This window comes from Pimephales promelas, chromosome 24 (assembly GCF_988280905.1).
Source record: "Pimephales promelas chromosome 24, fPimPro1.hap1.1, whole genome shotgun sequence".
In the NCBI taxonomy this organism is placed as follows: domain Eukaryota; kingdom Metazoa; phylum Chordata; class Actinopteri; order Cypriniformes; family Leuciscidae; genus Pimephales; species Pimephales promelas.
Window position 1 is genome coordinate 3403543 of NC_142792.1, and position 27075 is coordinate 3430617.

The following is a 27075-nucleotide window of genomic DNA, read 5'->3' on the forward strand; positions in this document are numbered from 1 at the left end:
GCTGTGTCCGAAATCGCACACTATACTCTTTAATAGAGCATTATTTGAGACGAAAGCCATTTGTAGAGGCGTCCGAAACCAAAGTTGACGTTATCAAGTGCACGCATTCAATCCCATAATGCACCACAATCAAGTGCATACAATTGATGTACTCTCAAAGGCTAGATAATACCCATAATGCACTGTGAGGGTCACTCCCTCAGGTGAATCATACATCCATCTATTTTCCAAACCGCTGGTCCAATGTGGGTACAGCATAATACCATACAAGTATACATTCCTTTTTAATTGATTATTAAATTGTTCAGTTAATGTTTATACATACTAGTTCAGCTTTGAGTGGTAAATATCTCAGTTTTTATTGGACTGTGGATTGTCAGATCAATCTCTTTTGATCATGTTTCACATTTTATTGTGTCATGTAGTGTGGGGCGCTGGTCTTGGTCTTGTCTTGGTCTCGGCCCCTAAAAGTCTTGGTCTCGTCTCGGTCTCGGTCTTGTCTTGGTCTCGGGTTAGGTGGTCTACTGATTAGTGCAACCAATCACACAACAACTATCTGGCGTGTCATTTACACCTCGAAACAACTTTTGTATAAAAACTGGCGACGTCCTGGCAAGATACTTGACTAGTTGACTGATTGTGGCTGATTTTACTTCCTGGTTCATCTGTCACAGAGGAAACGAAGGGTCAGGTTGAACACTGTGGTGCATTGTGGGATACGGTTTTAATGGCAGTATGCTTTGTCTTATACTCAGTAGATAAACTGGGATTTTGAAGCTCCTTTATCCAGCCTCTTTAGGGATCCACGAAGGACGTCTTCTCCTACCATGTTTGAGCTTTGCTATAGGAACCATGATAGTGACTTCATTTTCGGGACCAGCTCTGAACAGAAGATAAAGGAGGAAATTACCCACATTTAAAAGGCAGCGCTCATCGGGATGAGTTTTTAGTTTGAGTTTCTTTCTCTGACAGAGGATCGAGTCGGTACGAGATGGGCGGTGAGCGAGAAGAGGATCTCTAGAGGGATTATGCTGTATTTCTGATTCTCGTCCCTGGTTTCCCCACGTTTTAATATGCGCCAGAACTCAATCTCACACCCTGAGTGCTGTTGATAAGCCCGAGCATGGTGGCATCAGACCCCAGAGAGGAGTTTATGTAGAGCTGGTGCATGGCAGAAAATCGAATTTCTCCATAGACAATGAGGTCCATTTGTACAGTCAGGCCGGATGAAAAGAGTGCGTTCCGTAGTCACTGTTTCCCACAGATTCACATATTGTTCTCCCTAGACTTAAAAAACATTTTTAATGGAAGTTAAGGAACTTGTTAAGGGCCGATTTAATTAAATGGCACGACTTGCCGCATGTTTTGTGACTATCTTTAGTTGGAGAGCAGACTCTTTTTCCCTTTTTTTCCCTCGATGTTTAAAGACAACATGCAATTAAAACAGACCCTACTTCCTTAATAAATGGAAAAAAAGAGAATTAACTTACAATAATTAAGTCCCAAGAGTTTTTCATTCAATATCATTATTATTAGCTTACAGTTCACGTCATGTTTACGTCAATATCAGCTGTGGGTATCCCATTATGACTGCTGTTTTCTCAACGCATGGATGGCTGTCAATGAAGTCGGTGCCTGTGACGATCATCTCCAACCAGTCACTGATACATTTCCATTACCGTGGACATCTGCTCAGACAGTGATTCAGCTCATTTGAGTCTACAATGATGATTGGAAATTGACTCCATATTATTCTGTAGGTTATTTAGAAATTATTTACTATAGGACCAAAAATGATGCCAATCAGCTTTAAAATGACTCATAAACGTTGACCTGAAAAAATGTACTCCCTCAATTTGTTTGTCAAACTCAACTCAAAGAGGGCATATGTTTCATTTGAATGAAAATAACAGTTTATATGTGCTGTTATTTAATTTAATAGCAAATGTAAACTGAATGGCAACATCTATTTAATGCATGGGGGAGGCTGGGGCTAGTTGTCACAGTTTTCAGTCCAGGTACGTTTAACACTGAAAGTATATTTTTGTAGACATACATCTTAAAGTAAGTCTTTTTTCCCCATTGAAATTGTCAATTAAAAAAAAAACTGTTACTCAACACACTTTGATATATATATATATATATATATATATATATATTAATCGATTAATCATGATTATTCACATCAAAAATAAAAGTTTGTGTTTACATATAAGCATGTGTGTGTATTTATATATATATAAATATTTTATATATATATATATATACAAAATCCTTTTTGACACATTTGTTATTCAGTGCAAATTATATCTCACATATCATCCCCTCTTTGCACAATAAATAGCGAAAAAAATAGCGTGTGCACACCACAATGGAAATTCAGTAGGAATAAATGAAAGATACACACATAAAAAAAATGGCCTGTGCAGCCAAAAGTAAGTCGATTCCCAACACTATGGCTTGTGTAAATGTGCCTGTCCAGTCGGGCTCCGTCTCTGAGCTGATGGATTAATCATAAGTAAACCCGCCGTTTGAGAATCACTGCGGTATAATTGCGTGGCAACACAATCTGCTTTCAGGGATGACGTTAATGGGCAAAGAGCCTCGGCCAGCCTTTTATTTGGCTGTCAGCATGTAAAAGGTTCCCTACGGCGCAGAGCCCTCACTGAAAACCAGTCACCATTGTGTCACATGGACAGACACCAGAGGTTCACAGTTTTAACAGCCCCGTGAGTCGCCAATGATTCAGATCAATCTCTCGAATGTGTTTCGCCCGTGCCTGTGTGAAGCGTGGGTACACACACATGGTATTATGCAAGCATGGGTGTCTCTGTCGTAATCCAACATCTGAGATGGCAAGACTCGCAAAAAGAAACAGCCTAATTTTATTATCAATGATTTAAACATTATGCTGTGGATCTTTGAGAGATTATTGCATTAAGAGGAGCACGTAATTCAATTAAAAATACAGGGCTGAGGAACGCACAATGTCATAATCCCATTTGATATGCGATCAGTCGCAAGAGCTGCAGCACAAGACTCTGGCCGCCTGCCCGCGAGCTATGAACTCTGCTGACGGCCCCGACAAATGCACTTTTATTTTCCTTGGGGAGCTGCTTTTCAGGACATGATTTATGTGAGCATGTTCTCCACAGAGACCCAAACGTGTGCTTTTCAGAAGGCTTGCACCGTCGTCTCTTGTCACTCGCCGCAAATCTGCAGCTATTGTATTCCACGAACAATGGGGGATATTTTTAAATCAAACTTTACACTGCAGAAAAACTGTTCAGTTTCCAGCAGCCGATGTTCGGTTAGGTGTGCAGCACGAGCCCCGCAGGACGAGAGTCGAGGCTAAATAGAGAGGGCAGAAGCCAATTTCAAGAGGTTGCGGTTTAGCTTTAGCTGCTCTTCTTATTGACCTTCATTACAGTAGTTTGTACACTGTATAGGATCAGGTCCAGGAGACTCTGGTTTCACCAGAGGCACTAAACTTGCTTTGTAAAATAGATAAGTGTGTGTTGATTCCTTCCCATCCCTTGAATGCGAGTCAGTTTGCTAAGCGGCTATTTTAATGTATGAAATTTGAATGTATGATTTTAATGTATGAAACAGTTTCTTACTGTTTTTCATATTTTTATTTTTAAGTGGTCAAATAAAATCAATCAATCAATCAATCAGCTATTTCCAGTGATGCCCCTAAAACTTCAAACGACCTAAATGTAGAAAGAAATATAAAAAACTTTGTCAATGTCACATTTGAATGACATATTTCAAATAGAATATACAACGCATTCTCATAAAGTGACGATTTTTACAACGCGTATATACAGTATCCAACGCACATGGCACCCTTTAGCGTCAATATAACACTTTGGTGGTTGGTTTAGGTCTGGGGTAGGGTTAGGGTTAGACCACTAGGAGGCGCCATCTGGCCCATATATACCTGCATCTCATATTGACGCTAAAGGGTGCCATGTGCGTTGGATGTTTACGCATTGTCAAAAGCGTCAGTATATGACGCATTGGGATGAGAACGGGCTGGAATATAACAACAGTACAAATTGTGGTTCTTAAGTTCAAATTTCACAGAAACAAACCAATGTTTCTTTTTGGTCCAGCTAATGCACATGCACATTTGAGCAAGGACACACATTTGTCATTATTACATTAAAGGAGCAGTTCACTTTTGAAAAAACTTTTGCTGATAATTTACTCACCCCCATGTCATCCAAGATGTCCATGTCTTTCTTTCCTCAGTCGAAAAGAAATTTAGGTTTTTGATGAAAACATTCCAGGATTTTTCTCCATATAATGGACTTCAATGGGAACCAGATGGTTCAAGGTCCAAAAGACAGTTAATAACTGTTTCAGATGCAGCTTCAAATGTCTTTAAACGATATCAGACGATAAATAAGGGTCTTATCATGCGAAACGATCGCTTATTTCAAAACTTATTCCAAAAATGTAACTTTTCTAAGGACAAATGCTAGCCTAGCTCTATTCTGTGAGGCGCGTTTGCAACGTCACGTAGTACGTAATTACGTTCAAAAGGTCACGGGCGACGTAGCCGAAAGTACAGAGTCAGTGTTTACAAGTTGAATGCATAGGTTGAACGTGCAAACTAGCTCAAACACCGTTTTAAAAAAAAGGAATTAAAAGAAAAAACAACGATGTCGGACGATTTTGATTCTGTACTTCCGGCTACGTCGCCTGTGACCTTTTGAACGTAAGTACGTAATATGTGACGTTACAAACGCGCCTCAGAGAATATAGCAAGGCTAGCATTTGTCCTTAGAAAAGATTAACACTATCTTTTGGACCTTGAACCATCCAGTTCCCATTGAAGTCCATTATATGGAGAACAATCCTGGAATGTTTTCATCAAAAACCTAAATTTCTTTTCGACTGAGGAAAGAAAGACATGGACATCTTGGATGACACGGGGGTGAGTAAATTATCAGCAAAAGTTTTTTCAAAAGTGAACTAATCCTTTAACTTAAATTAACTGGTTATTGAATTGAACCAAACATTGCAAATTACCCGTTTCGCTGTGCCTCAAACATAAACCATCCACTTGTCTTTGACAATGGGATCATTTTGATGTCTGTACAGAAACGCAAAAGAGCTGTTTAATTTGGACGCGTGTTCTTTTACTCTTCCAGTAGTCGGCAGACACAAGTGTGTTGGATTGTGTCAGAAACTGTATACTGTATCCAGTGTAGACAGCATCAGTGATTATAATGGATGCGACACAATGCTCAAAAAGTGTAAGCAAATGTCAGCCTTTAAGCGACTGAATTCCAGTCGTGCGATGATGGGTAACTATTCAGCAATATCTTGCTCTGGAAGCAGTCAAATTCAAATGTATTTGCCCATGTGATGTCACAGATCCAGCAATAATGCTTTGTTTATATATAGACCTCTTATATGTCAAAAGGTCAAGGCAAATTGGATTTCCCAACCCATTGCCCCTTTAAACGCTTGAATGGATTTTTATTGAATAGGAGGATGGAAATCCATCAATATAGTACATAAGGAGACCTTTTTCTTTCTTACAGTGCCAATGGCAGAGGGAGTGTTTTTTTCCCCCTCAAAGCCTATCCACAACTGTGATAATTACCCATCCTTCTTTCCTCTGGCTCATCAGCACCAGTCATTCACAAAGGAATGTAATGAAACAAAAGAGTAACAAGGGAGATTTCAGATGCCGGCACAATGCTGCCACATCTCCGCATTCGTTTGTTCTCATAGTCCCAAAGTCATAAAGATTTTCATTTCACAATTGCAAAAACCTTGGGATGTTCCCACACACGTTCTACAGTTTTATTGTTATCCTTCTTACTTTTTTTTTTTTTGGTGAGCTTTGTCACAAATGGACAGACTGAGTGGCATTTTTCCAGCACAATCAGTGCTGAAGTGTAATAAACAAATCTGAAGCTCATTGCCGTATCTGTGCACTTCAGACATGGTCTTTACAGCCATTTTTCTACCATCAAAGGGAATGGAGAGAGCATTGATCTGCAGGGTTTCAACATCTGTCCTGAGTGTCATACACAATGCATGCCCATTTTCATGAATCTATTGAGCAAACTGACATACGTGCTGAAGCTGGAGAGGGTAAAACATATTTCTATTGTTCAAACTGCCATTGAATCATGCATTCATGACTTCATAAAGACAAACAGGCTTATGAGCATGCGTATAGTCAAATTTACGATAATGTTTAAAACAACAAAATCAGCATTCATTTTGTTCAAAACACTTAGGAATGAAACGCTAACCATGAATGAATGAATGAATGTGTATGGTAACATAACATTTCTTTTGATTTCTCAATGCATTTTCTCTGGTGTACTTAAAAGGTAAATAATATATAGAAATCTTATAAATGATAAAATAACTATTTAGCTTAATAAAGCTTACATTTCAATTACTACAGGATCATGGCTGTAAGTAACTATAAGAAAATAAGCATACTGTAAAATGAGATTAAATATAAGGGAACTGAGAAGACATGGCCAACAGTAAAGAGCAGAGAAAATGAAACTAATCAAAGGGCAGATATGGGAAAACCATCTAGGGATAAAGAAATGGACAAAAGAGAACTGAGATAAGAGAACTACTGAGTAATATTCAATATCGTAAAATTGAATGTTGGATTTGAACTCGGGTCGTCCATGCATAAACTACACAGGGCAATTTATCAATGCACCATTCCATCAGGCTGTATCTCTTCCTTACAAATGGCTGAAAAAGAGGTAAAGGGCCCAGAATTTCAAGCTATGGGCCTGGGTGGAAATCCCAGCATTCAATTTAAAAATCATTCTGCATCTATTGCACACAAGCATAAAAAACGTTTTCAACAATGGACAGCCAAAGCCTTTCATGAATCTGTTATTGAGCTTTTGAAGTCTGCATGCAATACAATGTAGGACTCCATCAGTCGTCACACTATCCTTTCCGTCTCAGTTTCTTATGTACGTCAACCTATTCTCAACATTGAAGTCATATTTCACAGGAACAGAAGCTCCGGTATAAGCGGCCACCCTCTCCTGGAGCCTGGCCCCATGATCGGCTGAGACGAGAGAGGTTAACCTCCACACTTCACAACTCCGAACAAACAGGGGAGAACAACAGAACTCCTCAGAGAGACATCTTGCGGCTAAAACTGCAGTCTCACTCTGCTTTTTTGTATAACGAAAAAGAAATCTATCCTTTTATCCAGTCAACTTTTGTAGCATTCAGAGCGAAACTTGAAAAGATGGTGTTACATACAGTAGGTGCTGGAAAGAATACTAATAATACAGAACGTGTATAATGACTGCCTCTCAGGACGTTTGCACTTTTAACAAGGACTTTTAAAGAGCATCGAACATCCGTTCGAGATACATAAACTAAACTGCAAGCATAGTGTACTGACACAAGCTTCTAATCACCGGCTAATCAATCTCCCCTTTCTCACTCTTTTACGTACAAATTATGCAGCCTTTAATAGCTGAAATAAATTCTGCAGTCCACCTGGCTCATGAGAAAGAAAGAAATAAAGAAAGAACAAACAAAAGATCACTCAAATAAACAAAACGAGAGAAAGTATGAAAGAACAAACGAAAGAAAAGAAACAAACAAACAATGGATAAATGAACAAATGAAAGGAAGAAAAATCGAGCGTGCAAATGAATTAAAGGAAAAACTAAATAAATAAATATGAAAGAAACAGAATGAAAGAACAAACAAACAAATGACAGAAAGCACTAACAAATGAAAGAACAATCGAACTAAAGAATGAAAAAGAACAAACAAAAACAAGAAAGAAAAGAAAGAACAAAAACCAACAATGAATAAAATAACAAACAAAAGAATCAAAAGAAAGAATAAACAATGAATAAACAACTGAAAAAACATAAGGAGGAACAAAAAAGAAAGAACAAGCGAGAAAATGAGCGACGTAATTAAACATGAAAGTAAGAAAGAACAAATAAACAAAAAAAGACTGAGGGAAAGAAAGAAAGAAAGAAAGAATTTATGACATGACATGTCGAGATCATGAAGTTGTGGCAAAGTAAAGCAAAAGCATGTTCTTTTATGATATTATTACTTGGCAGCAGAGTACAGTAGTTTAGTTTATAAGCCTGGTGGGCAGGCAGCTTATTGCTAAAAAAGCACTGAATAAATGTAACATTAATATATTAATCAGAAATGAAAATCTGAATAATACTTACAACTGTGCAAACACATGTAATCACATCTAATGGTGTTTTCAGAATCGATATGCATGTACTGTAGCTTTAAAATGACATTTGTTAAAGGCATTTGTGAAAATGTTACAGGTTCTATGTCTTTGTCAGGGGCTGTTAGAGCATCTTCTCTAAGTTTCTTGTGAAGAAATGTATATATTTATAACTTTTTTTTTGCCTTGGTAAACTAACTTGAACATCATGGGCGTGTGGAGGCTTAATGAGATGTTGTGTGTGTGGTTGGCTGGCTGGTGGCAGAATGTCTCTACATCAGTCTTAACTAAACAACCCCCTCCTGGGCGGCCTGTTAACCGCACTGCAGGCACAAACACATCCTGCAAAAACTCTACCGTTTGAGAGACGTATTCCCAGGAAACTCACACGTCTCTGCAGGTATGCCACTATCACGTTATGTCACGGGGAGACGCTTGTCCAGCATCTCCACTGACCTGAAACTGGAAAGCAATGTGCTGATGCTGTGACTATTGAGAATGTCACTGGCTTAATATATGATCTATCAATGGAACATTGCTTTTACCCATGTTTTATTGTATATATAAAACAGCTTTTTTTTTTTATAAGAAAACAACATCATTCGCTTACCACATCTAAAAAATGGTGGGTTGTTTCAAATATGGACAAATATGTCAAATATGAACAAACTCAAATGTTGGGTTAAAAATGCAATAAAAAAAAAAATTACAGTTGAAAGTTAAAGTTGGGTTAAAATTTAAAATTACATTTTTATCCCAACATTTGGGTTTGTCCATATTTGACCCAAATTTGGGTTAAAACAACCCAGCATTTTTTAGAGTGTTGGCAATGAAACTGAACACATGTCCAGAGTCAGTGTAGTGCCTGTGAAAGTTGTAGGCCGCTTCGGACACTGATTCAGAAACAGTCCATCACTGACAGACATATAGTATATTTCAGCTTGGGTGAGTCCCTGATCAAAGTAAAAATTAATTCTCATTTTTTAGGACTTTCGTAGATTATTACTTGGCAGAAGGGTAGTTTAGTTCACTAGCCTGGCAGTGGACAGTTTATTGCTGACACGCATTGAATAAAATTTGACATTAATATTAATCAGAAATTGAAATCAGAACCATTTAATAATACACTCTAAAAAATGCTGGGTTGTTTTAACCCAAATTTGGGTCAAATATGGACAAACCCAACCATTGGGTTACATTTTTTAATGACATTTTTTAACCCAACGTTAGGGTTTGTCCATATTTGACCCACAGTTGGGTCAAAACAACCTAGCATTTTTAGAGTGTAAACAATGCTGGGTTGTTTTAACCCAAATTTGGGTCAAATATGGACAAACCCAAATGTTGGGTTAAAAATGTAATTTCAAATTTTAACCCAACTTCAACTTTCACTTTCAACTGTACATTTTTTAATTGCACTTTTTAGAGCATTTTTTAGAGTGTACTTACAAGATGCAAGCACTATATTGGCCATAAAAACGGTGGAAGGTTGTAAAATGCAGCTTTTTAAAATTACTTTTGTTAAAGACTCTTTAGAAAACTTTACAGACTATGTCTTTGAAAGAGGCTCAAAATCCTTCGTAAAAATATTTATAACTGTGGAACTTCAGTCAATAACCTGCACTGCCTCCAAGTCCTTGGCAGAAAACAAATGCTGTGAAATGCCACGAAGAAACCACCACCTCACAACTTCCGAATATTCCTCTAAATTTTTCATAAACAGGGGCATGGACTGATGAAAAACACGGTACTTGCTGACCTCAACCAAAACCCAGATTTATGCTTTCATAGTACATGCACATTTTTCTTTGGCAGAGCAGTCTCTTGATGCCAGATGTGGAAAAATGGACCCTATCGGGAGTCTTTTATGAGTTATATCCCTGTTTTCTCAATACAAGGTGTGTGCAGTCCCGAGGGTGAGCTGTGAACAACCTGGGCATAAGCTTCAGGGAATCACCTTCACAGTGAATTCATCCCTGAAAACAGGGTCAGCTCACAGCAAAGAGGACATACTTCTGTCAAAGTCCCTGAAACAATGAACGGATTGGATGAACGGAAAGCCTACCTTCTGCTTCTTGGATATTTTCTTTCCAAATCACTGGTTGTTGGGCAGTTGGTCCTAAAATCAAGCCACTACACCTCATCTGCAATGATAAAAAATATATATTTAGAAAACACAGACATTATTTAAACAATATCGTACTATAAGTAAAGAGTGCTGCTGCACTGTATATCAGCAACGTTGTGATTTGGCGAGTTGTCATGTCTTTTAAGCGTTTTAAATTTATACCATTATACAAACAATGGTCTGATATTTTTGAATGTTTTTAATTTTCATGAATGATTTAAATGTTTAAAACATGTTTAAATGTTTTGATTGTGACACCATACCCTAAAACACTTTCATGTTCTGAATCTGTGTGCCAATACAGAAATTATATGTATTTATTTTACATGGATTGGACCACATAGTTTTGTTCTAATGAATAAAAAACATCACCTAAGGATTGATTATTCATTTAACATGCTTTATTCTCAACTGTTTTCTTCGACATGTTTTCTTCTTAAAGAAACCTTGGGATGTCCTTACATATAAACAAAAACCCATAAATCACACAGAGTTGCAATCATATTCCAAGGTGGAATATGCGGTGGAATAATCATATACATTACCAGTGCCACCACGTGACACGCCCCTGCACTAACACTAAGAAATATTGCTTTGGAGTAATTTACCTTTTTACCGGGTTTCTCAGAAGCGGAAGTCATCATAATTGGGTAAAAACCTCTGTTCACCTAATTTGCAATATAAAGCAGCATAACCAGCTGTATTTTACAGCTAAAAATAACTGGAAACATATGACACCGGAAGCCAGACACATTAAAATTACAAATGGCCACACCCGCTCTTACCTGAAAATAAGGTGAATAGTGCACCATGATGAATGAGAGACTACATTAAATATATTTTTCGGCTTCCCATTTGCTCAAATAGCAAAAGAAAAACTCCACAATGTTTATTTCACAACTTTCGAAAGAGTAAAGAAAAAAATAGAGAGCGATTGTTAGCTAACGCTGTCGGAAGATAGAAAGATATCAATTTTACCGACACCACAGCCTCTGTTTTAGAAACACCCTCAGCAGCGTTAACTAGTTTTATTATTATTACTTTTTGTAAAGGCAATATAACACAATGTAGGCCTATAGTGTTATAAATGTACATAAATGTACAACTTTGCATAATTTACGACGTTGATGATGACCGTTAGCATCATCAGAGTCTGTGAAACAATTCAGTTGTTGGCTAATTGTGTGTGACTAACTAAAAACGAACCTTATAGTTTGTTGTAACCTAACTAAACTTGAGTTATTTATTGTAGAAACTTTCTCATAGCCTACTCCCTGTTACTTTAATACATAAAGTCCCCAAAAGACAACCCAACACACTACGCAATCAGAAATTAATACCAGCATATCCATTTTCTTCTGTCTCTCTTTATTTCTCCAACGGTTCCTGTCTGACAGACGTTGCTGTTTAGCCAATCAGGTGCGAGAGTTTCTCTCCGCCCCGCCGCTATTGGCTGTTCTCAGGTGACTCGGGGGCTGTTCCGATATTAATGACCGCTGGGCAGAGAGACAGCGGCATGTCAATGTGACAACCGAACGAGCGGCTGCAGATGCGCCTCTGAACGCGGAGGAAGGAGGAGGTTGTCAGCGCGAGGGACTCTAAAAAGCTTCCAGACGGCTCTCACCTGCTGGATTTTGCCTCACTTGCACGGCATAATATCAACGTTAGGACCGCTGTCATTTCTCCATCCGCGTTAAAAGAAGAACACGCGCGCGTATTTTTATTTGCGTGGCGCGCGCGCTTCCCGCTGGAGCACTGCGCTATAGATGAACGGAATAGGCTACATGTCGCTTGATCAACCGGAATGACTTACGTTGAAACGGTAAGTTGTAATATTTGTCAAATCAACCTCATCTAGTTTGTTCATAAATATACATATTTCAGTCGTTTTACTGCATGCCTATCCACATTCAAGTTGAGGAGAATATGCGCCAGAGTGAGAGAATATGCGTCAGGAGCCGAAATGGAGGGGAAATGGATAACAAGCACGTAGGTAGGCTAGTTGAATAAATAGTCATGTCAACCTGGAGCACTGCTCAGAATTCCTGTTGCTGATGTCGCGGTTGGAGAACCAACGCATGTGTGCATCATCAGCAACAGGAAACCTGCTCCAGCTTGGCATGCGTATTTTTGGACACAAGGCACGTCCTGGACGGATAGCCACAGGCAGTCTTGCATCTGGCTGTTCTCAATCTCCTTTAAATCACCCTGTTGCCGTCCAAGATGTTCTACAGCACCCCTATAGCACATGCATTTCAAATGCAGTCGCCTTGAGCATCCACTGTACAGTAGGCTAAGAATCGTTAACTGAATATCGCCTTGAATGGAGGCATTGTGATTCGGATCCATTCGTGTGATCTGCATTCATTGCTTCAGTCTACTTTATACCATGCACAGCACAACATCCCCAATGCAGATGATGACATTGTTTTTTAACACAGAGTTAATCACACAACCAGGGAGTTTGTCCTCCCACATCTTTTTAGACGGAGGCGGTGGGGAATCGTTGCACACGGGCATCGTACTTTCTGATACACAAGGCAGAGATTGCAAATAGCAATTCGCATCTGCTTGCATCCAATGTGCATCAAATTAAAATAAAATTAAAAAGTGATTAATGTAAAGAGCATGCATGTAAATATGTGACCCTTAGTTACTAGTAAATATATACCAATAGATCAACTTGTTTCAGAGGCAAAAGTAACATGGCCTGGAATAAAAGTATGGGACGTTTTGGCTAGAGGACCTTGTACGGGGGACAGCCATTACCGGGCCTGGGGGTTCACTAACGCTTTACAAAGCAAAAATGTTGTGTATATTTGAGTCCTTGGAGACTCTTTCATGACAAACTCTCCAAACTTAGGCCTGAGCGGGCAATTTTTAATCAAAGATGTAATCACATGGGCCATTTGATGGCTGCTCTAATTAACAGACAATAAGTAAAACCCTTGTTATTACGAATCTATTAGACATGGCTTTTGTGAGCACACTGAAGTCTAACTGATTTTAGTCCCTTTTTATATGACGAGGTGCTGGAAAATTGCTTTCTCTGATCGTTACATAATACCAAGCAGTTTGAAAAACAAAGCAATGCTCGATGTGCGGTTTGAAATGTAATTTATGCAGTAAATATGCTTCCATGCAGATCATAGTGCTTGCACACTTATCATAAAAGCATACACCATTTATCTTGTCCAACACATTTGTTTTATCCTTGCTATGTAAACCATCAGATTCAATACTTTATTCGATTATCAAAACTAACTTATTCTGTCATTTCAGGTCAGCTTATTTTTCTAGTCAACATTTAACCAGCTGCTGAGACATACAAGTTTGCTAAGATAACAGGTGCCAGAGAAGCCCTCTTGTGCATGTGTGAGTGAAAATAATCTCTCACATGGAGTTGCTAGATATTTCTGTGCAATTGATTTCTGTGCTTTGATTGCATAAACATTCAAATTCTAACATTAACAACAATGGCCAGATTTGAAATGAACAGTCAAGTTTGCTTGAGTGCCTGCACTGTAAAATAATATTGTTGGTTTAACTTAAACAAACAAACAAAAAAAAAACTAACCTGATTGCCTTAAAATTCATTGAAAAGATAATTGAAATGGAAAAATTGAGTTAATACAATGAAGGAGAATAATTTAATCACCAGATACTCAAAAAATTACGTTATCTGAACTACATAAATTATCTAAGTTGATTTGACAAAAGAAAAAATGTTGATTACAAATCATGAAAATATTTTTTTTTACAGTGTGTGTGACATTTTTGCTGACTTTGCTTAATGGTTGAGAGTGTTTACCAGTTTTTCAAATTGCAGTAATCAAATCATTTCGGCCTACAGTGCCAACGGTAATCAGTGTGATGCATTCCCAACTCCCAAGGTCATCTAACTGTGTTCAGTATTATATTTGCATTATTTGTATTAAATTATATTAATGCATTAAAGATTTAGAATTAACCATGTGGTAATGCAATAATGTTAACACACACACACATAGGCAAAAAAGTAGGGCTGACAAACGATTAATTGCGATTAATCGCATCCAAAATAAAAGTTTGTGTGTACATAATATGTGGGTGCACTGTGTATAATTATTTTGTATATATATAAATACACACAAATGCATGTATATTTAAGAAAAAATATAATTTTATATAAAATATAAATTATATATAAATCTATATACAAAAATATTTCTTAAATATAGGCCTATACAAGCATGTGTGTGTGTATTTATATATATAAAATAATTATACACAGTGCACCCACATATATTATGTAAACACAAACTTTTATTTTGGATGCGATTAATCGCGATTAATCGTTTGACAGCCCTCCAAAAAAGATTACTACCTATAATGGCTTCTCCTAAATCTCTGTCTATTGAAAAGGTCACCACACTCCACATTCTTTCATTGTTTCAAAAGCCTCGACTAGTTCTTTTTTCAAAATATAGATTTTGATAAGAGATTATGATAGCAGCATATGCGTTCAGGAGTAAACAGAGCAGAACCATCTGAGGTGCACTACTGTGCTCTCCATCTGTTCTTAGATAAGAATGATACCTGTAGTAGAGGTATCCGGTGCGGAATAAAGCACACACTGGGAGAACTGGGATCTCATTATGCAAAAACAGTCGAGCTAGAGATGTTAAGAAAACACTAAACCATGCACAGCTACACTGATAGATCGACTGACACTTGCTATTGGGAACAAGCTTTCAATCAATCAGGCCCAATTAAAGAGAAATGCTGTATTTGTACCCTGGGGAATTTTATTGGTTTTCATAATTAGGTTCTTCATGGAGTGTAGCTTAGTGATGCAGTTATCCTGTGCGTTGTGCACGCTATCCTTCCCTTAGGCTAGGTTATGTACAGTATGTCAGAGCAAACAGCAACGTAATGTTACATATCTCTGTATGACCAATATGCAAGAACACTGTGGATCAACTGTTGGGGACAGATGAGTCCGAATGCACAATTAGAGATGTAAAATTATGATTAAGAATGATTAAAGCGACATATAAACATTGTACATTCTAATTCATGTCAATGTGTTATCTACATTTGCACCCAGGGAATCAGTTGAACCCGACTCAATACAAGCAGTGATGCCTTCCATTGCTGGAAATGGGTAAATAAGGAATGAGAGATGGAGACAATGTCGATCCTTGATGGGGAATGTAGTAACTAGGCAAACTGGTTTATAAGTTTAGCAAGAATAGGCATTTAAACCTTTTAAACGTGCCTTTGCTTACATTTATTTGACATCACGTTTTACTCTTTTCCACCATATTTAAGAAATATAATATTTAAAATGAGGTAAATATTATGTTTACCAAATTGTAATTTGACAACAGCAAAAATGAAATGTGGCATTTCACTTACACAGAACCGAAGCCTTATCTACTTATTTCACTGTTGTTCTTTTTCTTGCAAGCGCAGATTTACCTAAAAAACAACAAAAAACAAAACAACGACAAAAAAAATTAAATAATACAGTTCTTGTTAATTTATGCAAGTAGGGGTGGGAGATATGGAATAAGCAATATCACGATTCACGCTTTTATTATGATTTTTTCATGTTGGTTTTTACCGTTTTGCAAGTGTATCATCAGTACAGCCAAACTAATTTCCCCATTTAAAAAAAAAATGTAGCCATTCAAGATAGCCATTTTTAAAAATAAGAACAAAGATGCACATTAGATGCAAACTACAATAAAATATAAAAAGGAAATAAACTGCTTTGTTTTCTCTCAGTAGATTTATTTAACAGTAGTGATAAATTGAATATACAAGTGTACAAATAAAATACTTCCCTGACTTCCCTGTATAAATTCACACTGATTCATATTAAAGGAGAACTCCGGCGAACAATGAACCTTTGGTCTAATAAAAGATCGGTACCTAGTCAATCGTTCTCTGAGATTTGTTTTCATGATAATCGAATGTAAAGAGTTTTATCTCTAAAAACTGTTTAGCGTATAATGCTAGTAATGGGGGCATTGACTTAGTAAAAAGAAATCGCTAGTTTATACCACTAACAAGGCTCAAAATAGCCCCACACTAACACAGTAACATAATGAGGCTCCATACATGCAAAACGAAGCATTAAGAACTTTGTAAGTGTACAGACCGTGTAAAGATACTTTAAAAAGACAGTTCACTTCATGTATACAGACAGGAGCCATCTTAAAAAATAGTCTCGATAAGTCAAACCACGAACGTCGTGCTGAGTGATCAGAACTCTATGAAGTTCAACGAACTTCTGAACTTGTATGAACAGCGTTCGGGGATCGACTTATCGAGACTATTTTTTAAGATGGCGCCTGTCTGTATACGTGAAGTGAACTGTCTTCATTAAGTATCTTCTTATTAAACGGTCTGTACACTTACAAAGTTCTCAATGCTTCGTTTTGCATGTATGGAGCCTCATTATATTACTGTGTTAGTGTGGGGCTATTTTGAGCCTTGTTAGTGGTATAAACTAGCAATTTCTTTTTAATTAGTCAATGCCCCCATTACTAGCATATACGCTAAACAGTTTTTAGAGATAAAACTCTTTACATTCGATTATCATGAAAACAAAACTCAGAGAACGATTGACTAGGTACCGATGTTTTATTAGACCAAAGGTTAACTGTTCGCCGGAGTTCTCCTTTAAAGCTACTGAAGTTATTGACCGAAGAGCAGTATGCGATTTTCTCTTTGCCTATACAGACACTCATCCAGTTTTCTTCCAACTGTTAATGTTCACTTAAGACATAACTGCCCGTGTTTATGTAAACCTTGTGTGTATTTTAGATAACTTAGTTTAGTACTCAAGGGCTGTTTGACACTCATTTAGTGTGGGCGCGGTTGGGGTGTCACACTCAGAAAAGCATGTGAATAAAATGTTTAAACGACAACGCTTTAAAACGCATGTACGCATGATTGTGAATAACTGCAATGTCACGTGAGCCTAAATCTACCTCTAAATTAGCATGTGATGTGAATGTATGTCACATTGTACAGTATGTCGTACGGAGGCGCCAGAACTGCACTGTAGCTTGATACTAGAATATTGTGGAGACATTTCACGTGTAAGCATGAATTAGAGAATATAATCAGTCCGTTACACATTTTAGAAATTGTCTATGTACACTTTTATACTTTGAGGGAGAGAAAAGACGGTGGTGGAAAAGCTGAAACCTTTGGGGTCCATCGGTTAATTTGGAACATTGATTCTGCATTAACCGAAGACTCGGCTCTGATTTTGTGAGCACAGGAGCAGGTGCAAAGGGAAATGTTCATTGTGCATTGCACTGGAAACATTTTGCACACACATCACATAGCAAAGCCTGTTTAATGGAGTCGTCCCTTATCTTTTAATCGCAAATCAATGAAGTAAAGGGCAGGGGGAGGAACAGCAAAACAGGTTACGCCACCCACTGAGAGGTCTATGCAAACTGGCCCTTTGCGTCATCTCCAGGCCTGATTGAACAACTTACAATAAACATACGAAAAAAGGTGGAAACAAAATGAAAGCTGCAGTGAAACACAAAGAGGACAGAGAGAGAGAGAGCACGGGTGTAAGAGTAAGAGGAGGGGTGTCTTTCTGTAGACATTTGTGTGAACCTCTGCCCTACTTTCTGTACACGTGATCTGTATGACACCCGTTTAGCTAGAAATGAAATTCTACAGCTACAGCATTGTATATATTAAAATTAGGGCCGTCAAACGATTAATCGCGATTAATCGCATCCAAAATAAAAGTTTGTGTTTACATAATATATGTGGGTTCACTGTGTATAATTATTTTGTAAATATATAAATACACACACATGCATGTATATTTAAGAATAAAAAAATATTTATATAGAAAATATTTATATATACATACAGTATATACATGAAAATAGTTCTTAAATATATACAAGCATGTGTGAGTATTTATATAAGCACCCACATATATGTGGTAAACACAAACTTTTATTTTGGATGCGAATAATCGCAATTAATGGTTTGAGAGCCTTTATTAAAAATTAAAATTAAAAGGGCAGATATGTTCTAATCCAAAGAAAGTATTTTGTGCTTATGACAATTAACAAAAAAATACGTGTAAGTGAAGTAGTATAATGGCTAGGAAGTGGAAACAATAAAACATCATAAAATCAAAATACATAAATGCACTTTTTAGAAAAGTGTGCTTAATATGTGCAATTTAACTTCTTTACAGTGAATAAACAGTGTGTTGTAGGGGTAGATACCAGTTAGGTACAAGGACGGGTCAGTACTGGTTTACAGGATTACCACAAATGAAAGTAAAAAAAATAAAATAAAAACCCCCACACACACAATGAAGAGACGGATGCAGAAAATAAATAAATAAATAAACAAAAATCAACAACATTAGAATCCCAAGAGCAGTTTGCTACTGCTATTTTCCAAAACCCTTTGGAAAGAGGGGCTTGCTTGAGCTTTAAGAGGACCTCAAGCTTAGTAATCAGTCCCCAGCCCAAGATTTACAGCCCATCTCAAATCGCACGTCCCAAAGCAAACATTGGAGCCGGGCTGCCACCGTTCAGCCTGAGTTACTTCCTAGGGTCAGCAGGCCTTCTGCCCACCGGACACATTTATTCAAACATGCCCCTATATTTCACAGGCCCAATCAAGATGATGCTAGCTCTGTGATATCAGGTCTGGCAAATAACGACGGGCAACGATTCTCCGGCTCCTCTCCCTCCCTCCAATTTCGTTGACTTACTCTGCAGTGCATCAGGACGGTGATTAGAGGCATCCATCTTAAAATTCCATTTTCACTGGAATTAGTTGCATTTCTCTCTGTCTCTGAAAGTGTGCCGCACTATGCAAGGTATTGCCACTTAAGCTTTATGAGCCACAGTGTTGTTCCAAGTCCTTAAGTGTGTACATTCTCACCTACACTTAACTGGGTTAGGCCTAATTTCCTTCATTTGTCTTTGACTGGAGTTTTTAATGGGTGTGCATGGTGCAGTACCTTTATTGATGTTACACAGTCATTGGAGGTTAATACAGGTTTAGTTGTATTAGTATGTTTCCTCTCCTGGGAGTATTTTTGGGGGGGGGGGGGGGGGCCTCCAGCCTCCAGAACACAATCATGAGCCAACAATACATTGTTTACCACTGTAGAATCTAGAGCTTTAACATTGTTATTTCTGGAGGATAGTGTAACGGTTTTGTAGTCTTAAAGGGATAGTTCACTTTGAAATTAATTTTTGGTATGTTTTAGCTTACCTCAAGGGCATCCAAGATGTAGGTGTCTTTGTTTCCACAGTAGTTTCAATTTTGATATTTTTAGGTCAAACCGTTCTTGTCCGTCAGTCATATAATGCAGGTCTATGGCCACCACCTCAAAGAGCATGCACAGAGAAGTCCAAATCAAACATGATTTAATGACTCATAAATGTAAGTACACATTGATGGCCTAAGACACGAAACGAGCGTTTTGTGTGAGAAAACGAACAGTATTTATATCGTTTTTACCACAGCCACGTCCAAAACATACCTACACCTACATCTTGGATGCCATTGGGGTAAGCTAAAAAATATCAAAAATTAATTTCAAAGTGAACTATCCCTTTAAAATGACTAAAACTTTCTTGCCAAATAGTTTTACTTACCTTTTTAGCTGTAGTTGAATAATCTAAATAATTGTGTTCTGAAATATTGTGGACATACCAAACAGTTGCAGATAATTCTGTGGAACTATGGAAACCTTGATGTAACACACTCTAAACAGCGCCAAATTATTCAAGCCCCATTGAACTACGCCTCTTTATTGTGCATTGGTAAATGGTCCTATTCACTATGTGAAATCACTGAACACTGAAACTCTGGCCCTGCATCAAAAACATAACCTTGTCTAAAAGGGCAAGATAATAAAAATAATCCCGCATAACCGAAAATGCAAAGTAGTACAAAAATATATTGAATGTGAACCGCCTCTAATAAGAGAAACACTTCATTTATTATGCACCCTTAAATTATTCTACACTTAAAGTATATTAAGGACTAATTCATATCTTGGAAAATATCTGGAAAAATCACAGATCCAGAACGATCGCAATTTAGAAGAAGAGACTTGAAAGATCAACTTTGCACATTAAAACTATACAAGCATGCTTACACACTGCACTAGTAGTGAACCAGCACTACCAGAGAGCTCCGTTTAACACCTCAGGAAAATAGGCCATTCTTGTCAGTCAGGAGATCTAGATGCATTTGGCTGACACAGGTATTGTCAAGCATCCAATTTCCAACCACTGTGAAAGCAGCCGCACACCTATGAGGTCTAATAAACACCCAAATTTAATAGCACTCATTACCCGCTAGACTTTACAATTTGCAATGAACAATTTGACTCTGTCTATGGAAAGAGAGTGTAGTTCCTAGTGTCTCTGTTTACAACACAAGTGTAGGTCCTTGATGGCGAGACATTAACAGATCAGATACTCTTTTGTAATCATGATTACCAGACGAACAAATGAAACTGCCCTGTATACCATGTATTTCTAAACAGATTCTCTACAAATATCAAGGTCCCTTTATTGCAGCTTTTTTTGAATGTTCTTGGCTTTATGAAGAATCTTGTTGCCTTGGAAAATCACAGATTTCGCCCCCTCAAATAATCAACACTCTCTCCTTCAGAGCATTGAGGGATGATCTCCCAAGTCTGCAAAGCTTTTTTGTGGAATCTTTACTTCCTCATCACCTTCCTTAGCCACCGAAGTTGAAAAGAGGGATGATGATTTGATGGAAAATTATCTCTCTTTTTGTCTCACTTTCTTTCTGACTATACCGTAGCTTCCATGATAACACTGGTGATGCAGAGCTCTCACATAATTGCTGTTGGACTTTTCTTTAATGCTCTTCTGCATAGGAAAACAACGATAGTTGCTTTTAACGGTGCAAACAAGTGGTATAATACTGTTGAGATAAAATATCTAATATTCAAGGCCATGGTATATGTTGCTTACAGCCCACTAAACAGGAAAGTAATGAGAATGTTTTGTGCACACAGCTATAACATGTCATCATGGTGCATTGCTTCTCGGGAATGTACCCTTTTGAAAAATAAGCAGCAATATTAATGTCTACAACAAGTCAAACACACTAAGCTTTGTAATTCCCACATTTTAGGACAACTTCGGCTTTGGAATCCCAAATAATATCTTGGGTGAAGGACACCCATATCCATATGTCAAAGGCTTAGCGTGCAAGGTAGTGCTGAATAAAATGTCAGCAGACATCAGAGTGCTTTAATGTGGCTTTTGTAAATGTCAGCATGCCTCCGTCTTGCCTTAGTGATGCCCTTGCATTTTTCGATAATTATATGCTAATATTTTTCATCTCTTTCTTCTTATTTTCCTCAGGTAGAAGTGGATTAGGATGATGATGGCACCATCCATAGTATCAAATGAAATGAACAGCCTTGTGTCTGCCTAGCTGAAACCAGTGCTACCTGAGGTTTATTGGTGACCTTTTCTGCCTAACCTGTAAAATACACCACCTTCAATCTGAATAACGGGAGACTTAGCAACGGGACACAACACATCAGTCAGGGCCTAGGGAAGGCCCTCTGTTGGATTCAATAGTGATCACCACAAATGGTTGATCATTTTTGAAGTGAAGTGCTTTTGCTGCAAAATCTTTAAGGACCAACTCCTTACTGGTGGGAACTGTGCCAATATGAAGGACATATCATTTACGGATTATTTGCTAGTGGGCCTTGTGGTGACTACGTTTGTTCTTGCTGCAGAAGAGAGAGTCAGTTGTCCCAAACTTTGCGTATGTGAAATTAGACCCTGGTTTTCCCCTAGCTCTGTCTATATGGAGGCCCCTACTGTTGACTGTAATGACCTGGGACTTTTCAACCTGCCCATGAGATTGCCATCTGACACACAAGTCGTTTTACTTCAGACCAACAACATTGCTAAGATTGAACACTCTTTGGATTACCTGCTCAACATCACTGAGATTGATCTCTCACAAAACAACCTGTCATCAATAAGTGACTTCAACATCGGCCACCTCCCTCAACTCTTATCCCTACACATGGAGGAAAACTGGATATGTGCTCTACCAGACAACAGGCTTTCTCAACTGACCAACCTTCAGGAGCTCTACCTGAATCACAACCTCATCTCCTTTATTTCTCCAGAGGCTTTTCGTGGCCTTCAGAGCTTGCTGAGACTGCACCTCAACTCCAACCGGCTTCATAGTATAAGAAGTGAATGGTTTGAGCCATTACCGAATTTGGAAATTCTAATGATTGGGGAAAATCCTATCCTTTCCATTCAGGATATGAGCTTCAAGCCTCTAAGGAACCTGCGCAGTCTGGTCCTTACTAGAATGAACCTGTCACACATACCAGATGATTCACTTCTGGGCCTTGACAATCTGGAAAGTATCTCGTTCTATGATAATACGTTCTCTAAGGTACCCCATGGGGCACTCAAGCATCTTAAGAGCCTGAAGTTTTTGGATCTCAATAAGAACCCCATTGGGAGAATTGAAAGGGGCGACTTTGTGGACATGCTCCATCTCAAAGAACTGGGCATTAACAGCATGCCTGACTTGGTGTCCATTGATAGTTTCGCCCTCAACAACCTCCCAGAACTGACCAAGATCGAAGCCACCAACAACCCTAAACTTTCGTATATACATCCAAATGCTTTCTACAGGCTACCAAGGCTGGAAACTCTAATGCTAAACGGTAATGCTTTAAGTGCCCTGCACCGGATCACAGTAGAGTCCCTCCCAAATCTCCGGGAGGTAAGCATGCACTCTAACCCTATCCGCTGTGACTGCGTTGTGCGGTGGATGAACATGAACAAGACAAACATCCGTTTCATGGAGCCCGACTCCCTGTTCTGTGTGGAACCTCCAGAGTATGAAGGTCAGCATGTGCGGCAGGTTCACTTCCGAGAGATGATGGAGATCTGTCTGCCTCTCATCTCTTCAGAGAGCCTCCCCACACAAATCAGCGTGGAGAGTGGGAGATCCGTGTCCCTGCACTGCCGTGCCTTTGCTGAACCCGAGCCAGACATATACTGGGTGACTCCGTCTGGGAGGAGGATCATCCCAAATGCAGTTTTTGAGAGATTCTACATGCACCCCGAAGGCACCCTTGATATTTATGATATCACTGAGAACGAGGCTGGATTGTACACTTGTGTGGCACACAATCTTGTTGGGGCAGACCTCAAATCTGTCTCGGTGGAGGTGAATGGATACTTCCCACAGCCTGTCAATGACTCACTGAATGTCAACATCCAATCTGTACAGACCAACTCTGTGTTGATCTCCTGGAAGGCCTCTCACGGTAGCCTGGCACCAAACATTAAGTGGTATACAATGCCCAGTGCAAACCATCCAACCATGGCATTCACAGCTAGGGTACCATCGGACATGACTGTTTACAATCTTACACATCTCAACCCTGCTACACAGTACAAAGTGTGTGTGGACATTCACAGCGTCCATCATAAACACGACACCAAGTGTGTCATTGTCCTAACTAAAGGATTAGAAGCAGCCGTAAAGAACTCCGAGAGGTGGGACGTGGCACTGATTGCTGCATTCGGTCTACTTTTCATTGTGATCTTAGTGGCTTGCTTTCTGATTTATGTCTTTATGAGGAACCACTGCAGTTATGGAGAACTGAAGCGATGCCCTTCCAAAGTGGCTCTGATGTCTGAGACCAGCCAAAAGTCTCCTTTTACAAGGCTGTGGATTTCTGGGAAAGGGATGCCAGCGGCTGTTGAGGTTAAAGCTACAGTCATAAATGTGTTGGACAATGCCTTTTAAGCTGCACGTGCAGAGGACCACAAATACTACAAGCAAACTGACAAGGCGAGAGTACTGTTCCAACTTGCCATTTATCTTTTTGCCTTGACACAGACATCAAATTCAAATGGAAGGGATGTCTGAAAATCTATAACTAGCTCTATACTGTATCCCCTCATCATGAGCTGTCAGATGTGGCAAATGGCAATGGAACAGTGGCAACTAGCAAGAAGTAGAGGGAGAGACTTGCTGCCAAAATATGCAGTGTGATATTTGTAGGCTATTCACTGACAACAGATGATATTAGGACCCCAAGAAGGTGTTGTTTCTCATACCTGACTGTTACATGTGTAAAGAGTAGTGGAGCAGTCTTTGTGGTCCCAAGCAATACCGTCTGTGCTGTACGACAACCATAGGCGCGTTAGAGACCTGACTGTTTGTTGAGAAGGAAATCTAGTAGAATAGAAGATCACGGTGATTATGATGTGAACTTTTGATGAAATATGTTGTTTTTTCTATTTAAAAGCAGATCTGTCTTTTCATGGCTAAAATTGTTATATATTCTATCCAGAAATGTAACAGGTATCTTCTGTGCAGTAGCCAGGCAGTAAACAAGTGTGAATTACTTGCAGTATGAAAGATACTACTTAAGCAACGAGACCACACATTTGCTGAATAAAACACAAATGTACATTTTAAGGAATCTATATACATACATATATTATATTACTATCAGGACTGGATGTTGTTGAATGCAGACGCTTTAAAAGCATCTCTCATATAAATTGCCGTAGGTTGATCATGACAGGGTAAGTGCCTACTCCTGAATCTTACATCAGAAAAAAAGAAAAAAAAATCACTTTTGAATGTTACTTCTAATGGTTTCCTGAGAGATCCCTGGAGAACAGAGCCATGATTCCAGCCTCATGCAAATTTGTGCCAATACTATATCAGTATTTCTAGCATAAACATGGTTTAAAAGCATTGCGTCCTTGCTTTGAGTGTGAAAAAGCCATTTTTATATTGACTGTCTTTTCTACCCTAAGCACATTAGTCAATCAGACCAACGTGCTTAAGGTAAATGTAAAAACTAAATAAATGTCAGCATTTTTTTTTTCTCATGTTGGAATAAGGATGTTTACTGACCTAGTTTCTGGGGAATTAAATCATTTACCATTATGAACACGTTTCTTGAGAGAATAATAGAAAAGGACAAATTCTGTCATCATTTACTCACCCCTCATATTATTCCAAACCCATATAACCTTTTCTTCTGCCCAACACAGAATCTCCAAGCTGCTCATATCTATACGATGAAAGTGAATCGGGGTGGATGCGGTCAAGCTTAAAAGACAAACAAACAGTGCAAATAAACTAAAAGAGCCGTTTAGATGTTCTGCTAAGTATTTTCACTTAAGTAAGCCAAATGTGATCGAAACAACATGAGGGTCAGCAAATGGCAATCATTTGTTGGTGAACTATTTCTCCTGTGGTATACGGAGGGGACTGCCAGATTCAAATCTAAGACAGCCAAACCAGCAGCAAAGAATCACATTGTATTTGCTCCATTTAAGATCCGGGACAGACTCACAACCCAAAAAATTACAAACATGATGAATGCTTGTCAGTCACTGACTGACACGGAAGGTTTGTCAGACAGGTGTGCTCGTACATCAGCAAGGCTTTCAGCGGGGCAGACAGGCCTTTTAGAGGCCGGCTATCACTCAAACACGAGGAGAGCTAAATTATAACTCAAAATCTATACCGGTACTGTTCAGGCAGGCTGGAGTCTACCAGCATTTGCCCTCGCTTTTCAGTCACATTTCAGGTTCAGGTGCTTCTGGAGCTAGACAAGGTCACCATGTACCTGTACCATATCAAAAGATAAATTATATACTGGCAGAAGTACGGGACTATTCATCTGAAATAGATTGTGGAATCCAGATAAGACTGATAATAGAAAGCATTGGCACAATACATGATTATGATTGTCCAGATGATTCCTGTGACTTTAGCCAAATGACATTTTATATGTGGCTGCCACTGAACAAACATCTGTATTAAACCTTATATACATTGAAAAAAAAGTCAGTGAGATGTCACAATTTAGTTCTTAAAGAGGATAAAACAAATCATCAAAACATATTTCACTTAGGCCCTGTTTACACGAGAACGCTCACGGGTGAAATCATCGGATGTGCCTTCGTTTACATGGCAACAGCGTTTTTGGGGCTTAAAAACGCAAAAAAGTGAAACCACTCTCCAGAGTGGAAATCTTAAAAGCGCTCCACCGCTGCGTCCCCGCATTTAGGGTAAAAACGCAAAAGTCTGCTTGACAGTGAAGGTTGTACGCAGGCGCGCGGACTTTGTGTCGTTGTGTGGCAGTGCTTCACATCGCCACCTAGCTGCCTGGAGTGCATACTACATTGAATTTAACACACTTTTGCGTCACCAAATGGATGCGGATTTCCCACCCAAAACGCTTGTTTAAACGCAGAATAAAAAGTGATAACGCAACGCCACTTTTGTGTTTTCTCTTCAGAATTGTTTCCGTGTAAACATAGCGTAAGTCCCCATTCACTGCTGCATTTTAGTAATCTTTTTTAGTTTTAGTATTTTATTTTTTATTTTTTGCGTTTTTAAGCCCCAAAAACGCTGTCGCCGTGTAAACGAAAGGCACATCCGATAAAATATTTTTACGTTTTCACCCGCGAGCGTTCTCGTGTAAACAGGGCCTTACACAGATGAAATAACTCCAAGGCCATCTAATATGGTATAAGAATGCATCTGTCTGCATATTAAACCATTTCTAGATGAATAACTTTAAGGAAGGAGAATGAAAGATTTTGCCACTGCAATTCATAGAACCCGCAAAGCTTAAGGGGCCTAAACATGATAT

General features: G+C 38.6%; 1 protein-coding gene and 1 non-coding gene across 3 annotated transcripts in view; one reads left to right on the top strand and one right to left on the bottom strand.

The window, feature by feature from the left end:
* Positions 1 to 27075, bottom strand: part of LOC120470981 (uncharacterized) — a 146107-nt gene that overhangs the window by 74593 nt on the left and 44439 nt on the right. Inside the window, exon 5 of the transcript XR_016149973.1 lies at positions 10293 to 10371. This is a non-coding gene — a transcript (uncharacterized LOC120470981). The remainder of the gene's footprint in view (positions 1 to 10292; positions 10372 to 27075) is intronic.
* lrrn3b (leucine rich repeat neuronal 3b) lies at positions 11859 to 25297 on the top strand. 2 transcript variants are annotated; one of them, XM_039667913.2, is made up of 2 exons: positions 11859 to 12177; positions 21761 to 25297. In XM_039667913.2, the coding sequence occupies exon 2, from the start codon at positions 22077 to 22079 to the stop codon at positions 24195 to 24197; it is 2121 nt and encodes a 706-aa protein (XP_039523847.2). In that variant the 5' UTR covers positions 11859 to 12177; positions 21761 to 22076; the 3' UTR covers positions 24198 to 25297. The 2 variants fall into 2 exon arrangements, with proteins under 2 accessions (XP_039523847.2, XP_039523848.2); XM_039667914.2 differs by having other exon boundaries at positions 21765 to 25297.